Genomic DNA, 17,619 nt, shown 5'->3' on the forward strand with positions numbered 1-17,619 from the left:
CAGGGGGCGGTAATGTGCCTTAACATTGGTTGCCAACCAAGAAGAAGAAGAAGCTGTGAGCCAGGAGGGAGGGGGTGAGTGAGTGAGTGATTCGTTCGCTCTATGATTCAGCACAGGAGGGAGGGGGTTAGTGAGTCCTGAGTGATTCGCTTACGCTTACGATTCAGCACAGGAGGGAGGGGGTTAGTGAGTGAGTGAGTGATTCGTTCGCTCTATGATTCAGCACAGGAAGGAAGGGGGTGAGTAGCTCAAATGTGCTGTTAGCATGTTAGCAGAGCGATGCTACTGTGAACCGAGGAGCTATTTTCTTGATGTGAGCTTCTACTCAGGGTTTTTTCTTCCAGTTCAGAGCAGAAATGCTTTTGTTAAGAAACTGGCTGTTGTTCCCCCCCCCCCACACACACAATTTTAATTATAAGCTATATATATTTCCACTAATGGAATTAGTTTGCTAACAGCAACAGGGATGAGTCAGTGAGTCAGTTGGGCTTGTGAATCATGATTCACGAGTCAGTAAAGTGATTCTCGAGTATTGAACGATTCGTTCACGAATCGAACATCACTACTGTAGAAGGTGATAAAGTTAAGAAGGATTCAGTTGCATTTGGATTTGAACCAGTGATTTGAATAAATGATCTCCTGTGCGAGGTGGCTGGGGTCACAAGCATTCCTTACCTGGGAGAGAAAGCACATGTCGATTTACCATGTAATTTAAATCAGTAAGCTATTAATTTACTTCAGCTGCAGGAAAACTTCATTCTCCATCTTTTTGTGTCATATGTGCTCTGGAGCAGAAAAATTGTGGGCTTATCTCATTAAATTTGATTTATAACTTTAAAATGCTGCGGCATGGTTAAATATACCTGTGGTTTCCATTGTGTTATTAATCATCTTCAGTTGCAGTTTAATAAGTGTCGCCCTTTTGTCTAACCCCTTATCTTAGGTGATTTGTTGCAGCCCACCCTGCTGTCTGTGCTGCCCACTGACATAGTTTTCAAGGCATCGTCCAGGAGTGACATAACAGTTAAGTGATGTGACATATGTGGTTACCTAACAGTGTAGGGAGGCCATTATATATATGACCACATATGATCCCAACAAGCAGGATGGAGGGTTTTTTCCTGCATTAACGCATTCATTGTATTTTATCTGCTGAAAACAATTTTGTATATTTGGTGATAAACAAGCAAACTACCAAAGGAGACGTAATTAAGAGATAACTTTTTGAGGATGAAACTTCTGACTTTTTTTTTTATCATCTCTTCTTAGGGGCCTAAAAAGCTCAGAAAATTAAAACATTAGAACATTTCACCTCCCTGATAATCGGCAAGTAGATCAGCTGATATAACCAAGCAGCCAGTTATGGATCCCATGGCGGAGTTGTTTTATGAGCTGCTGTTTCTGTGGTCGCTAATGGACTTCTTATTGTTGGCCTGGCTTCCTGCAGATCCATGTGGTTTACGGTCCACGCTGTCTTTTTGTGGTATCTAACCTACAGTGGCTTGCAAAAGTATTCTGAACTTTTCCACATTTTGTCACATTACAGCCACAAACATGAATCAATTTTATTGGAATTCCTCGTGAAAGACCAATACAAAGTGGTGTACACGTGAGAAGTGGAACAAAAATCATACATGATTCCAAACATTTTTTACAAATAAATAACTGAAAAGTGGGGTGTGCGTAATTATTCAGCCCCCTGAGTCAATACTTTGTAGAACCACCTTTTGCTGCAATTACAGCTGCCAGTCTTTTAGGGCAGCGGTCCCCAACCCCCGGGCCTCGGACCGGTACCGGTCTGTGAGTTGTTTGGTACCGGGCCGCGAGAGTTGAGGCTCAGGTGTGAAATGTATGGTTTTCAGGGGTTTTATCGGTTTTCAGCGTTATTTTGTTATCGTTTTTATCGTTTACTCGGTTTTCCTGGGTCACGTGTGTTATGAATAAATCTTTTTTTCGGTACCGGTACTAGTTTTATTTTGTTGTATTTATCCACGACACCTTAAAGGCCGGTCCGTGAAAATATTGTCGGGCATAAACCGGTCCGTGGGACCGCTGTTTTAGGGTATGTCTCTACCAGCTTTGCACATCTAGAGACTGAAATCCTTGCCCATTCTTCTTTGCAAAACAGCTCCAGCTCAGTCAGATTAGATGGACAGCGTTTGTGAACAGCAGTTTTCAGATCTTGCCACAGATTCTCGATTGGATTTAGATCTGGACTTTGACTGGGCCATTCTAACACATGGATATGTTTATTTTTAAACCATTCCATTGTTGCCCTGGCTTTATGTTTAGGGTCGTTGTCCTGCTGGAAGGTGAACCTCCGCCCCAGTCTCAAGTCTTTTGCAGACTCCAAGAGATTTTCTTCCAAGATTACCCTGTATTTGGCTCCATCCATCTTCCCATCAACTCTGACCAGCTTCCCTGTCCCTGCTGAAGAGAAGCACCCCCAGAGCATGATGCTGCCACCACCATATTTGACAGTGGGGATGGTGTGTTCAGAGTGATGTGCAGCGTTAGTTTTCCGCCACACATAGCGTTTTGCATGTTGGCCAAAAACTTCCATTTTGGTCTCATCTGACCAGAGCACCTTCTTCCACATGTTTGCTGTGTCCCCCACATGGCTTGTGGCAAACTGCAAACAGGACTTCTTATGGTTTTCTGTTAACAATGGCTTTCTTCTTGCCACTCTTCCATAAAGGCCAACTTTGTGCAGTGCATGACTAATAGTTGTCCTATGGACAGATTCCCCCACCTGAGCTGTAGATCTCTGCAGCTCGTCCAGAGTCACCATGGGCCTCTTGGCTGCATTTCTGATCAGCGCTCTCCTTGTTCGGCCTGTGAGTTTAGGTGGACGGCCTTGTCTTGGTAGGTTTACAGTTGTGCCATACTCCTTTCATTTCTGAATGATCGCTTGAACAGTGCTCCGTGGGATGTTCAAGGCTTGGGAAATCTTTTTGTAGCCTAAGCCTGCTTTAAATTTCTCAATAACTTTATCCCTGACCTGTCTGGTGTGTTCTTTGGACTTCATGGTGTTGTTGCTCCCAATATTCTCTTAGACAACCTCTGAGGCCATCACAGAGCAGCTGTATTTGTACTGACATTAGATTACACACAGGTGCACTCTATTTAGTCATTAGCACTCATCAGGCAATGTCTATGGGCAACTGACTGCACTCAGACCAAAGGGGGCTGAATAATTACACACACCCCACTTTGCAGTAATTTATTTGTAAAAAATGTTTGGAATCATGTATGATTTTTGTTCCACTTCTCACGTGTGCACCACTTTGTATTGGTCTTTCACGTGGAATTCCAATTCCAGTGAAATTGATTCATGTTTGTGGCTGTAATGTGACAAAATGTGGGAAAGTTCAAGGGGGCCAAATACTTTTGCAAGCCACTGTAACACAGCATATCTCTTTAGAGAAGACGACTAAAATAATAATAATAAATTGATGCATGGCATAAACATTAATACACCGCATAGGATGTAGATGAGCAACCTTCCATTTTCCATGAAAACATCTGTCTCTCAGATCAAAAGCCAGTATTTTGTACAGATTTGTATTCAACAATGAATACTGAGCATTACTCTGAAAAGTGTGGTAATCCTGTTACACATATTTTTGGAATAATTTAAACGAATAAAATCAACTGTACTTTTGCCTTGCTCTATATTGCTTGTTAAGAATGAAAGAAAGAAAAAGAAAGAAAGATTAAACCTGCACCATATTTGAATATTATTATCATTGGCTGCTTTGTCTGTATAGAAGCACTAATACACTAGCCTAAAAAAAGGGATGACATCCTCAGAGATACGTCAGCACCCTCAACAATGCGTCATGTTTGACCGAGTTTCAGGAGCTGTATAGGCCAAAGGAGAGGGAGACCCCCGCAGGAACAACGATATGCACCTCATCTCTCTGTGGTGATGTGGCACTGACTCCTGCTGGTGCTATGGAGCAAAGACAATGATGAGGATATCCAGAGGTGTAAACCCCTGAAGCATCAACATCCAGTAGTTATGTTATGTTATGTAAAATATTCCAATTGAAGTGAAAATTAAAACTCACTCCAATACAAAATGTGGAAGAGCAAAGAACAAGCTAAAAACATACAAAATTAAAAGGTACTTTTAAGTTTAAAGGTAAATGCAATAATTTCATAAATGAATCTGTGACTATACACTGATTATTTTTGTTTATTGGACTTTAAGTGGCAAATTTTGTATTCGTTAAGTTTATGTAGTTTTTAGGTGACAGTAATATACAGTTGTGTTTAAGGTGGTGATCAAATGTGGCATTTGTTCATTTAGTGTATAGCTTTAAGGCCCATGTGTTGTAGGCTTTTGTGAGATAACTTCCACTTGAATAAAATATTTTTCTAGCGCTCTACATTAATGATTGCTCAAGTTACCAATAAACATTTACACGTCACACTTTGCGTATTTTAATGGTTAATGCAATGAGATCACCTTGTCTTAAGGTTTATTTTTTCTCTCATTATAGTGCTAACAAGTTTAAATATACCCAAAACAGGTACAAAAAAAACACTAGCAGCTGCTTAAAATTTCATTTACATGACAACCTTAAATAAATATTTAAAACCTTTAAGTGCCAGTCCTTGGGTGATAATTTAGTAACAAGTTATATTAAATTACAAATTATACCAGTAACATTTCCACATAGAGAAGTGTGAAAATTAACTAGCCTGTTGAAAATAGAAAGCCAAGCCTAACAGCAATACCTGAGCAGTCACAAGTAGGGACGAGACCCCATGGATGTAAACTAAAATGGATGTCCTGCCAAAATGGTGGAGCCTGCAGTTTGTTTATGATGAAACCTTTTCAAGGTCGCTGCATCACCTTTTCAAACGTCGTGTCGCAGCATTTCCATTTTTCTGTTCCTTCATCGAGAATTTCCATTTCAACAGTGACCCCAAAAAGGACATTTTGAAAATTTTTATTCAAGAACATTAAGATCAACCATTGGAGTCAGAAAAGCAGAAAACAGAAACATAACTTAACAGAAGTTTTTATCAGATGACTGGGTTCACATCAGCCATTTTTTTTGGGACGCATCAAACTTAAACATTTTTTTTGACCTAATAACAGTATTCTTTTTTTGTCTGTGGCATTTTACATCAACATACAATGTTTTTAAAACATTTGGAAAGCAATAATTTTATTAGTTCAACATTAAACTACAAGGAGATAAGCGGCAAATTCATATTCTCCTGCAAGATTTTATGCTTTAGCTGCCTTATGTTTACAATTAGATTCAAAATCCAACTTGTTGGAAAAGCTGTTACATCTGTTGTTTAGAAGTTTAAAACAAATCTGGATTAGACAAACTAAAAAATGCCACGACTACAGGATATGGACGGTATCCGTTTTTAAAATTGATATAAAATGGATATGAATGTGAAAACAAAATTTTGTTACATCAAGTGCAAGCCAAAAACAAAACTATAAATGACATTTGTAATATAAAACTTGGTAAAAAATACTTATTTAAAACTGTACAATCACCAAGTACACAGAGTGAGCACATCAACCACTATTCATTTGGCTTCAGTGGCTTCAGCCTTGGGCTCCTGCGGACAGAAAAACAAAAAACACGCCAACAGCAATGTCAACTGCATTGTTTTAGTCACATGGCAACTTATTCTTAATTTTATTGATTATATTAAAAGGAGTCCTTGCAACACGTATCCATTATGAGAACAAATAAAACAATAACAGGTTTCCAGAACTCATACACATCATTTTTTTTAATATCTAGTTCTTTTTTTACTCATTTGATCTTCTTCTTTTTTTTTTTTCAAATTTACCTTTGCACTAAACTCATGAACAATTAAAGCAAATAAGTTAAGATAACATAAAAAAAAGGAGAAACGACCTGGAAAATATAAGAACATCTGTTTGATCTAACATTTATTAATTTGCAGTGTAACAGAAACAAACCTCAGCCTTGGTGCTCCCATTCTCAGCGGGTTTGGCTTTCTTTGTTTTGGGTGCCCTCTAGAAAATAAAATGATAATAACAAATTAATCACAGAAATGAATCAAGCAAACATGTGGCAAACATCTTACAGAGCTGTTCCCCCATAGTAAGCGTGCAAGATTTTGGTTCTATACCTTTGCAACAGCCTTTTTCTTAGCCTCCACTGCTGCAGGTTTCGGTTTCTACAAGACAAGAAAGAAGATATTTAAATCAGTTTGAGATAACAGAATATAGATCCGTGAAATCCTAGGTAATAAAAGCTTATTACAAGTTAATAAACTTCTTGATCATGGGCTACATCCTCATGTCACATTAGGTAAGAGTGTAAGAGAACCTTTAATATATTCTTAAAAAATGTAAAATTAAAATTTAATACACACATGATAGACTACTTCAATTTCAAGTGGTTGCTTCTTACAAAAAATAGTGAACATTTAACAAAAACTACAGGATACTGCACATTAAATATACTGAGTACATCTAAAAATGCTTAATTGTGTTTAAAAAGAACTTACTAATGCCAGCCGTGCAGAGGTTCTCTTAGGCTGTAGAGCCACAAGGAAGTGAAAGTTAAAACAAACAGTGTCTTATTTTGCATCAATATTAATAGCTTTGTTTATACATGACCTTTAAAGAGTATGCAATTGCAAAAAGTAAGTTAAAACAAAAGCAAAAAAAAGAGATGAAAATGGGAGTAGAGTTTGAATAAATATATTAACTAAGTACAACACTTATCATCCTAAATAAGGGCACAAAATATATTATATCAGTGGCAAAAAACATACAAACGATACACCAAAAACAAGCATTTACCCACAAATTCTAAATGCAACTGCTGCATCAACACAATATAAAAATATATTCATTTTAGACAAACCTCAGAGGAAGCAGGTGCCTGTAAGACAAGGAAGGGGAAAACATTACAAACTGAAAAGTAAAACGACATAATAATAAATACAGATTTAAATAGCACAAAACGTTTTTTTTTTTAATTTTCTGTGTGCACTATTTTACATTGTTTTAATATAAAAATGTTCAGAGAAGATCTAATATATATTACATTTTTTTAACACTGCTCTTGATTTTTCAAGTTCACAAAGAGCTTTCCCGCGCATATTTGAATTCAAATTTGGGCAGTCCTGTCACCATGACACCGCCTTGGCGCCCTGACAGCTTCCTTTGTTTTGTATCAGTGCGCGCCTACAGACAGCTGTTGGGAAACTGATAAGATTACTACTTTACTAATCTGTACCTACACGACAAATGGAGCTCAACGAATGCCTGGAGAGGTTTCAAGGAAGACAAAAAAAAAAATCACGGATGAGACTGAGATTTTCATCGAAAAACACCCCAAACAATCCTGTTGTGATAATCTAATTTTAAATCGTTAAATATGCATTTTTTTAATAGTATGGCCACTCACTGCACCATAAATTAATGCATTCAAAATACGACAAAACGCACACAAACGTGCAAAAAAAAAAATCTTATTTTTGTATTTATACATTTTTTCCTGCTGCGCACTTTCAAACTGCAATCTAATCGTGTTTGACGTTTTTAATAAATATTTACTACTGTTAACAAACCCATTTCAAACGACGATGCAAGAACCAGGCTGGCACTTATTATTCAAAACCTGAGCGGAAAAAAATAATAATCGCCACCTCCCCTCCCCCAACTCCTTCCTCAAATTTGCAGCCTGCGTTCGAGCTTATTTTGATTGCTTGATAACGGCGCAGTTCATATTTATCTTCATTAATTCGGATCCCAAGTTATGCATTCAAGCATCGACGCGCAGGTTGAGAAAAAGAATAAAGAAAAACAGTCACTGTCCATATCGAAAGTTTGTTACTGCGTTTACAACAGCAAGATTTGTGCCCTGCCTACTGCCAAAGAGAGGGGGGGAAAAAAGATGGTGTCAGAAATTTTGCACAACGCAATGTCAACGGCTGGACTAACCAGAGTTTGGCGCTGGAAGACAAAAAATTAACAAAAATACACGCAACTGTGCGCGTTTAACTCATAAGAATAATTTTAAACCATGAGCAAAAATTTCAACTTTTGTTTTCGACGAGTGGGAGGATGCTTGCGCTCCTCTCCACTGTCAGACCGCCATTGCTAAAACGCTTGTTAGGGATGATGACGTTCTTCTTAAGCAGAAATATCAGGCGCAGTCTTGTGTTAACTTAATGCTACGAAAACGATTCCAGTGCACAGACTTAAATTAAATTTAAATTCATGTTTTTTTTTACCTTTGCTTTGCCCATGTTCTCAGCGGGAAACGAAGAAAAATGTCAGGAAAATACAGCTGCGAAAATGGCTTTTTTCGAAGCGATAACAGACGCCAACCAAGCGCTCACAGCGGAAAATGGCGAATGTATAATGCAAACGAATGTTCTTGTAGTTTATACACTGAAATATAAGAACGAAACCGGTTTGAACCAGTTTTGTGTTTCGAATCTCGCCATTGGATAGAAAGGCGTCACGTGGGTTGGAGGCGCCTCCCATTTGTTAAAAAGGCAGACGGCAACTTGAAGGAATACGGATTATAGTCGCGGGGTGGCGCTGTATGAACGACTGATTCGTTCTGCTGTAATCGAAAAAAGAAATACGCAGATAATGGCGCGTCAAAGTCGTTGCACCTTTTCTCACCGTCTATCGGATAAACTGAACAATTTTTGCTCACTAAGTCCACCAGAACCAAATTTTATGGTGTATCTAACATCCCCGCGTTGCAACTGACCAATCACGTTGATGTCATAGCTTTGAGGCAAAACACGGTCGCGGGTGAAGATTAGACTATGGTGCTTTCTGTCAGCTTGTGGTGGATGAATATATCTATTTGGCTTGGGCATGTAAGACTGTAATTTTAGCCCTGTGTAAAACCAAAAATCAACATTTAGTCATTATTATTATTACCTGAGGGATTGAGGGTCAAACCAAGCGTTGTGTGAAGAAATACTAATACAGACATATACAATTTGTAACTGGTAGATGTTTAGTGAATTTTAAGCTATCTGACTATATATTAAATAGCTAAAAGTAAGATACCTATTCAACACTAAAATACTGTTCACATGTCTGTGCATTAGTAGTAATATTCCAGAATATTCCAGTACTGTACGCCTGATGAGTAGTATAAATTCATGCTTATACCTATGTATGTGTACATAAGCATATTTTTGTGGGCCAGTATGTTTATAGTATGGTGTTTCTAGTTCTACCAAAGTTTATCAATTCTTCTGTCAGTGTATAGATGATGCAAGTTAAATAAAATTGATTCCTAGAAGTGTTTCCTCTGGAGGGACAAGATTCAAATATGATGATTTGATGAAGAGATGTCTTGCATTTGAGTTTGTGAGTTAAGGACTGAGGACTTCTTGGATAAAATTGGGACATTTTTTCTTCAATTTTTTCCCAAATAAACAAAACCCAACAAACATCCAGCTGGAAAAAAAGTAAAAGTGGTTCTTTGCTTGTGTTATACCACCAACTGAGATGCAGAATAGCAATTACAAGCAGTTATTTAAATTTTTGCAATACATAGCGTATTAGTAGTTGATAAGCTTTAAGGCTCAATACTTCCAACAGGTAGCAGCAGAAATTATATCGGTACAGTTTTATGTGCTGAAAGTCATCTACTTGCAAAAACGACTCGTTAATCCAATAAAACACCATCACCAGTTTTCCCCCTGAGAGTCCATATATATCAGCAGCATGGACCACACACATATTTTTTGCTGCACAAGTTAAGACAATAGATAACCATATTTTGGACGCCAAATGGAGACAAAAGCTTAGACTTGTAGTATGTAAGTACAAAACAGAGAATTTCACATCATTTAATCATATCTGACATACAGTAATCATTTTATTTTGTTCCAGAAAGCTGGTCAAAATATAGTTATGTAATCAAAATCACAGTCAACAAACAACACTTTATGCTTCAACAACAATTTAAAAGTTCTGTGGACGAATGTTTTGGAACCGAAACACAGGATCCGTGGCTTTCACTCACATAAAATGACCTTCCGTTCAACGGCATGCATTTAACTGACAGTTTATACGATGATTTAACTACATCTTGACCAGTCATTTCCACCTATTAGAGTTTTTAAATCTACAATCATAAATAGCAGGATTATTCTACAGCCCCATAGGGGTAAAACTGCCCTCTTATATGAATCAGCAACAAAATAAAACCGCTCCCAGTTACTGCTTGCTCTTCCCTTTTCCACAGAAGCCCTTTTGGGAAGAGGATATAGGAGAGGCTTCGTCCCCGCTTCAGAGGATTTGTTCTTCTATGTATTCTTAGGCCAACAAGGATCCACTGCATAAGTCAGAAAAGAAAGAGTCTCTTTTGTGCTTCAGTGCTTCTAGGAAGTCTTGAACTCGTTCTTCCCGGCAGGAAGTGTAGTGTAGTAGCGCCTCTTGTCTTCTCTGGCTATCGACGGGCTTTCCATTGCTGTGATGCTGCAAGAGCTCTGCTACACAAGCACGATCTGCTTCTAACTGCTGCAGAGCCTGATGCTCTCGATGGAGGTCTCTAGCTTTCTGTAATAACAAACACACCAAATTAGACATACATTTAAATATATACATAGATACAGGAGTTACTTTAATCTTTCTCTGCCTGTTTAACAACAATCCGTTTCACAAAGTAACACTGATCTACATTAATTGCTACGGTTAACATTTTCAAGTGATGAACCTGCAACTCACACAGCCAAAACATAGGCCCTTTTCAGATATGGGATGCATAACACAGCTGCTTATTGCTGCTTATGATTCTCCAAAACAACTAACCAAGTGCCAGCGTGTCACAATCTAGTATACTCATAGTGCTTGTCCAAAAGCTCTGGGTTTCATCAGAAACATTGCAACCTTTGTGCCAAATCAAACATGGGGATCTTTCCATTGTAGTGATCCCTTTGGGGTGGGGGGGGAGCAGCTGGAAGTGCTGTTCCAAAAAACTCACAAAAATGCAGGGAAGACATGCAGTCATAATCATGCACCGTATCCATGCCCAGTGTCTCACTTGCTTCCCTGTGTTTGCACTTATACTTGAACATATTTGCCAACAAGTTCATACACCTCTTTAAGCCACTGATACTGACACATTTATTCCTATTAAGTTAAATAAATATTTGTTCTCTCTTTATTCTTCTTTGCTGCGGCCTTTGAGTCAGTCATAACAGCGACCAGGGTGCAACATGGAGCTGACACAGTCAGCTGCCATCACATTAATGAAAAGCAGAGCATGGCCGATAGTGGGTGACAGGGGTCATAACTACAGTAGTACCCAAACAGCTAAGTCCAATTAGGTTCAAAACCAAAAGAGCGGTATGGTTCAGTTATATTAGACATCTGAAAGTACATTTTTGTGCTGCTTCTAAATAATATTATTCTAGTTATACAGGACCTTTAGTCACATTTAGATCCTTCCCAGCAAGGAAATAAAGGAGGCCAAAAATAACAAACATTATGACCCCAAAAACACACCGTATTCTTCGACTGCCTCACTCTATACAGCCCTTCCAACTCTGGGGACAAAAAGCTATGGAGTATTCAAACTAAACACGAAAAACTGACACATACTGTTGAGACTGCACTTCTTTTTTCTTATAGTGAGTTTCACTGATCTAGCCTACTTTGGATCAAAGTGGGCTGTATGTGGCCCACAATGTAAAATGAGTTTGACATCCCTGGTCTAAACAAATAAACTCCTTTCTCATGTTCGTTCCCTCTTTCTTACGTGCACACGTGCTTTTGAAAATCACTCTGGGAGAGCACATTTGTTTGTTTAACTGGGGCAGTTCTTGGAAGCTGTGACTCAGGGTTCTCTCACATTATAGATTCATCACTAAATGCAGATTTTCATGGAGATAGCTTTAATTGGGAAAAGACTGAAATTCCATGAGTGAACCTGAACTAGTTACTTAACCTAACATGAGTGATGACTCTTGTCAAACGCGCTTGGACACGCCGCATGGCTCACACAGTGTGAGTAAACCCTAATTCTGTCTCAGTATTATCCTTACCTGGATGGATTTGTGATTTAATTGATACTGCAGAATGGCTTCACACAGGTTCCAGAATGAGTACTCTGGCCACAGAACGGACTGAAATACTAGGCAGGAGTGAGAGGTCTGCAGAAAGAGCACACACGAAAACCAATACAAGTTTACAGGGTATCTGAGGAAAAACTGGAAGAACAAAATAAAGCTTTTACAATTTGTGCTGTAACCCAGTCATTACGTTAATACTGTCTTTCAGCGATTGCACCCCCAAACTGGAAGGGAGACTTGTCACAGGCTTTAAGGAATGTAGGAAGAAAATCTTACGTGCAAATAAATCACTAAAGATATATATAGAAAGACAAGTCAGAGGACATACAAAGAATTCTCTCAGAGTCTGTTTCAGCTGTTCAAGACTATTTTTTTCTTGTAAAACCCAAGTACTTACCATCCCTGATGGTCACTAGATAAAAACACTGATAGTGAATTAAATATAAACTGTACTCATACAATGAAACACTCATCACAGATTGGTTTCTTTTGGCATCAGACAGTTTTGCTGGATTATTTTCACAAACAGACAGCTTTGAAGGTTAACATCAAGAATGACTAATACATCCTGCAAAACGTCCAACCACCAGTGTTACTTTCTTCTTAATTCACAAAAAAAAACATTACTCATCAAGCCCTTTCCTGCGATAAAAGGGGTTGGAATAAAACACACCTGTTTATTAAAAGGCCAGAAATTAAATAAAGTAGTACCATCTCAATACTTGAGCCGTATTCAGATTGTCGTTTGGAGCCAGGAAAAACCCTGCTCCTAAATCATCATGATCCCTAAAGACTCAACCAAGCATAAATCGAAATCCTACTTTGCTGTTTTCATAGTTTCATAGAAAAACAGTCATCTTCAAGGGTAAATCAATTCAAGTTTATATATGCAGCACCAGCTGGCAACAACAGTCATTTCAATGGGCTTTATATTGCAACATTCTCAAATTAGGGACATCCTTACTGGAATTGTTCAAACAAACAATTCCTATGCAAATGATTGCAAATGACTAATTTGTAAGAACTCTTGAGCATTTGAAATAAAGGCCAGGTTGGCCTGTAAGTGGCTAAAACATTTGGATCAAGTGAATGCTTTACAGGTAGTAAGCAACTGCAGTCACCTTACAGCCCTGTGGTATGGAGCCAAATAAATTGATCATATTTACAATTTTAAAATGAATTATAACAACAACACCTCACTGAAGAGCTGAGGGGAGATTGGATAGTTTATATGATGTAAGTGTTAGAGTTGCTTAGAGATCAATAGGAGAGAATCAGTCTAAATGAAGATGAGGTTTGTGGGAAATGCGGTCCCAATCAAAAGCTTAAGACCATTTGAAAGATGGCAAAAATATCATATTTTGCATGGTTGGATCTTAACAAGGTTCCAAGTAGAGCTTCAACATACAACAAGAAGAAATGGGAGTAAGACAAAACATTTTTTTAAGCATGCAACTAATTGAAAACAGTGTGTTTCCATCCAAAACATCTCGTCACACCAGTATTGTTGGAAACCATCGGGACCATCTTCCACTTGACTTTTGTGTTTCATGACCCTCATTTAAGAAATTCCAAATGACTGTCTTAGCACCCACCCACCTTAGCAGCAATGGCGCACTGTGAGAGACCCTGCTTATGCAGTTCAACAACTTGACCACGTTCAAAAAGGGAAAGGGGGTTTTTTTTGCCTTTGCCATCAGAACGTGACGACAGTATGACTACCTCACAGAAAATGACAATGAATCCTCATTTTTGGACAGATTTGGCCTTTTAAAGGCATGTGGTCCTAAACTTTTGATCAACTGTAAAACAGCCTGTTTCATTTTAAGCGTTGTTTTCAATCATCTGCATGCTCAAAAAAATGTTGTGTCTCACTCCCATTTCTTCTTGTTGCATACTGAAGCTCTACTTGGAACCTTGTTAAGAACCAACCATGCAAAATATGATTTTTTGCCATTTTTCAAGTGGTATTAAACTTTTGATTGGGACTGTGTATGGTGAACTTTATTAGCTGTTGATGACACTTATCTCACTCTCACCTGCCAAAGAAGGAAGTCGCTGAGGCGCACCTCTCCAGAGGTGCGGATGAGCAAATCAGGATTTGGCGAGTTACTGCTGTACAGACACTCACTTAGCAATGCCTCCGACACATCACTACACATCACAGAAACACAAAGAGCTTGTTAACACAATGGCTCTCCAGGACACCTTTCTACAGAGTATTTAACAAAGGATGACAAGATGAACTCATTGCTGTTTCGTTTACCTTCCTTTGATCAGGCCTTGCTCTACTCCCCATGCCATTTCCCTGACTGCATTGGTGATTTCATATCTTGATGTGTAGGCAAAACACACATTGACAAAACACCTACAAAACAAGAATTTGTGGTGCTGTGGTCACTTCTAATGTACAGGATATCATGCACAGCGATGAATGAAAAACACAAGCTACTAAGCATACTTATTGTGATTCCTGGTTGTGAACACGGCTTTGGCAATAAGCTGTTGAAGGTCAAGTGGCAGCATATTCAAGTCGCCCAGCACTCGGATACAAACGCCATGTTTCTCTAGATTTTCACTGCAAAACAAAACCGAAAGACATTTATAGGAAAAGCATGAAGATGAACAGGATATACAGAAAGACTACTCAGGATCCTGAAACTTGTCTGTCTGGATTTTCTACCCAGAAAAAACACAAAGGAGACTCCAGAGAATTTTGAGTACTCAGTGTGTACAGTGGACTTGAAACAGTCTGCTGTCCAGCACTGTGCAAAAGTGGTTTGTCATAAGGATGTCAATCGTTCGAAAAATAATAACCTTGTATCATAAACAGCCAGCAGCCTCATAATCAAGTTTGTCCAAATTTTGATAGACATAATACAACATCCAGTAGAAGGGGATTTTTTTTACAGTGTTAAATTCTTTAGACAGGTTACTCAGATTAAAAAAAAAAGGAGCAAAACATGGCATTTGAACAAGCGAGCTACTTATACCACAGTCTTGTGTGCAACAAATACAGACTAAAGGGCAACATTCAGCAATGGATTAGTCAACAAGCTCTTTGTTTTATTTCTCCAAAGTGAAGAAATAAGTCAGCTGTAAAATATTTCATACTTGTGTGGAAACAGAGAGAAATGGCTTGCAGACTAACAGACCTCCACTTTAGCTTGAAAATGTATCTGCAGCAGTCATCAGCTGCTTAATAAATAAATAGTACATGCGCCACAATGACCACAGAGCAAAATGAAAAGAGAATCCACGTTAGTAGACTAGTCTGAGCTTGACATACTACACTACAGTGAAAAAGTAAGCACTATTGAAGAGACCAGTGGAAATAACAGACTCCCTATTTACCCTTGCTTCCTCTTGGCCATCCCACCATTAGCACACTGTATCTGACTCAGTGTCTGATGCATTAGTAAATGTTTCTGTGTCAACACTGTTGTTGTGTCTGTCTGAACCAAAAGTAACAAACAAACAAACAAATAACAACAGATTTCCAAACAAGCCCACCCTAAAGGTGAACTCCAAGGATCTCGTGCCTCTGCTGGAAACAGGTCGTCAAAACTGGTTTAAAATTGTTTTCTCATGTACAGACCCTCATTTACTTTAACTTCAGATTTATGCTTGAGCGCTGCATGTCACTCTTTCTAAACTTTACTTTAAGGAAGCAATGAATCATATGATGTACAAACTGTGACCACAAGCAAAGCGCAAAACTCAGCTCGAAACTCACTGTTCCTCCAGCAGCCTTTCAAACTTCTGCCTGGCGAGCTCCATCAAACCATCCACCTCATCTTCGGTGCGCTTGAAGTTCTCAATGCTGAAGGCATACACCGTCACCTCTGGGATGTTCAGATGCTTGCACCAACGTAGTGTCTGGTGTGGAGAAGACAAAGCATTTTGACACACATCATCGATTTGTTTCTGCCCATGTGACATGCGTTTCCTGTAGCCGAAACCCCCAAACTCACCTCTGCCAGCTTGTTGAAGCCCTGCATGTGTCCTTCCTGCCGTTCCATGTTTTTCTTACGTGCAAAACGTCGATTACCATCCATAATGAAGGCCACATGTTTAGGCATGGGTCCTGCCTGGACGACAACAGTCAAAAGAGTCCAAAGAAATGCAGAAGAAAAAGCATTAATGCATTCTACGGTAATCTATAAAAGACCAACACTGTCTAATGCTATGTAGATATCTGCTGATATCTTATCACAAAAATGTCATGTACAACTTTTTTTCGAAACATAGCAATTTCCAGATTAAAAAAAAAACAAACCCATCACCATCAACTAATATGTTTGCATTTTGAACCCAGGACTTGCATTTTGAACGATAACTAATAAGTCATTCCCTGTGGCCCCCTCAGGGGTTACAGATAATAGCACCAGTTCATGCCCCTAGATATTTAATTAAGAACTATTATTATTATTTGTAAGCTTTTCTTTATGGTATTTTCTGAAACTTAACCTTGTCAAACAAATAAATAAATAGTTTGATGTTTTCTAAATGGCTCAGTTTGTCACTCCCATTTTCCATCCAGATACTCTGAAATGACATACTTGATATTTTTGTCAAGGCACACATATTTGGTATACATATATGCATTCTTATAATTCTCAGATTCCCTTTCTTATATTTTGCACACCTCTGTTGCTTGTGAAGCCTGCACACAAGAATTTCACTCGTATGCGCTGTACCAGTGTACCAGCACATGTGATGTGACAATAAAAGTGATTTTTGAGTCACAGAAAGGCAGAAGACCGACAAAAGCGAGGCTGGAAAAGACAGTCAACTTATAACGTACAGCTTACCTTTAGGATATTGGCAGAAATCTTTTCAAGCAGGGACAACTCGCCTTCTTTTATCCACGACATATCCGTTCTGCCGAAAGACAGAAAGATTTATTTATAAAAAGGTGGTTGGGGGGGAATTCAAAGAGCACTCCTACCGCACACACTCCCTCTTCCAGAAGAAAAAAAAAAACTTCACCAAGTTTTAGCTTTCACGAAAGGGAAGGCATCTGGTTCCCACATTAACGTCCCATTTTTAGAAGATATTGCATTACATTTGCAGCCACTTATGGATTTTACCGTTAACTGCAAGCCCGGCTCACGAGACCTGCAGGGAAGTAAACCGCCGCGAGACTGGAAAAGGACTGACGGGCGCCCTCGTTGCCCAGGAAACACATACAGTGCTTCATTCATTCAAACTACTGAAGCACGAGCTGTTCTACTCACAAACTGCGATCGTTTTATCACATTTCACATACCTTCCAACTCACAGCCTTAACGATGACGACCTCTTCCGTATTGGAGTGAAGTGACGTATGAGCGTGCTGACGACTTCCTGTCAGCAGTTAGTAGATTTTTGAATCATGCGGATGGACGCACGCTACGCTTCATTCAAAGGACTGACTGTGATTTCCTTAACTAAAGGGAAGTAATCTTCTCAACGTTTACTGAAGTAAAAACACCACAATATGAACTAAGGCATGACAAGTAAATTAAAATCTATTATTTTTAAAACATTTAATGTTTTTAATGT

The 17,619-nt window shown here is 38.7% G+C and overlaps 1 protein-coding gene across 2 annotated transcripts; it reads right to left on the reverse strand.

The window, feature by feature from the left end:
* Window positions 1–4,945: 4,945 nt before the first annotated feature.
* dhdds (dehydrodolichyl diphosphate synthase) lies at window positions 4,946–17,410 on the reverse strand. 2 transcript variants are annotated; one of them, XM_084943874.1, is made up of 14 exons: window positions 17,345–17,410; window positions 16,887–16,956; window positions 16,047–16,163; window positions 15,809–15,951; window positions 14,534–14,650; window positions 14,339–14,440; window positions 14,112–14,226; window positions 12,046–12,153; window positions 8,257–10,558; window positions 6,882–6,899; window positions 6,520–6,549; window positions 6,139–6,186; window positions 5,966–6,022; window positions 4,946–5,595 (listed from the first exon to the last, which is right to left on the reverse strand). In XM_084943874.1, exons 2-9 carry the CDS (start codon window positions 16,947–16,949, stop codon window positions 10,316–10,318), a joined length of 1,008 nt encoding a protein of 335 aa, XP_084800000.1. In that variant the 5' UTR covers window positions 16,950–16,956; window positions 17,345–17,410; the 3' UTR covers window positions 4,946–5,595; window positions 5,966–6,022; window positions 6,139–6,186; window positions 6,520–6,549; window positions 6,882–6,899; window positions 8,257–10,315. The 2 variants fall into 2 exon arrangements, with proteins under 2 accessions (XP_084800000.1, XP_084800001.1); XM_084943875.1 differs by lacking the exon at window positions 17,345–17,410 and adding an exon at window positions 17,166–17,323.
* Window positions 17,411–17,619: the final 209 nt, after the last annotated feature.

This window comes from Perissodus microlepis, chromosome 11 (assembly GCF_051167445.1).
Source record: "Perissodus microlepis isolate ML-2025 ecotype Zambia chromosome 11, ASM5116744v1, whole genome shotgun sequence".
Lineage (NCBI taxonomy): Eukaryota > Metazoa > Chordata > Actinopteri > Cichliformes > Cichlidae > Perissodus > Perissodus microlepis.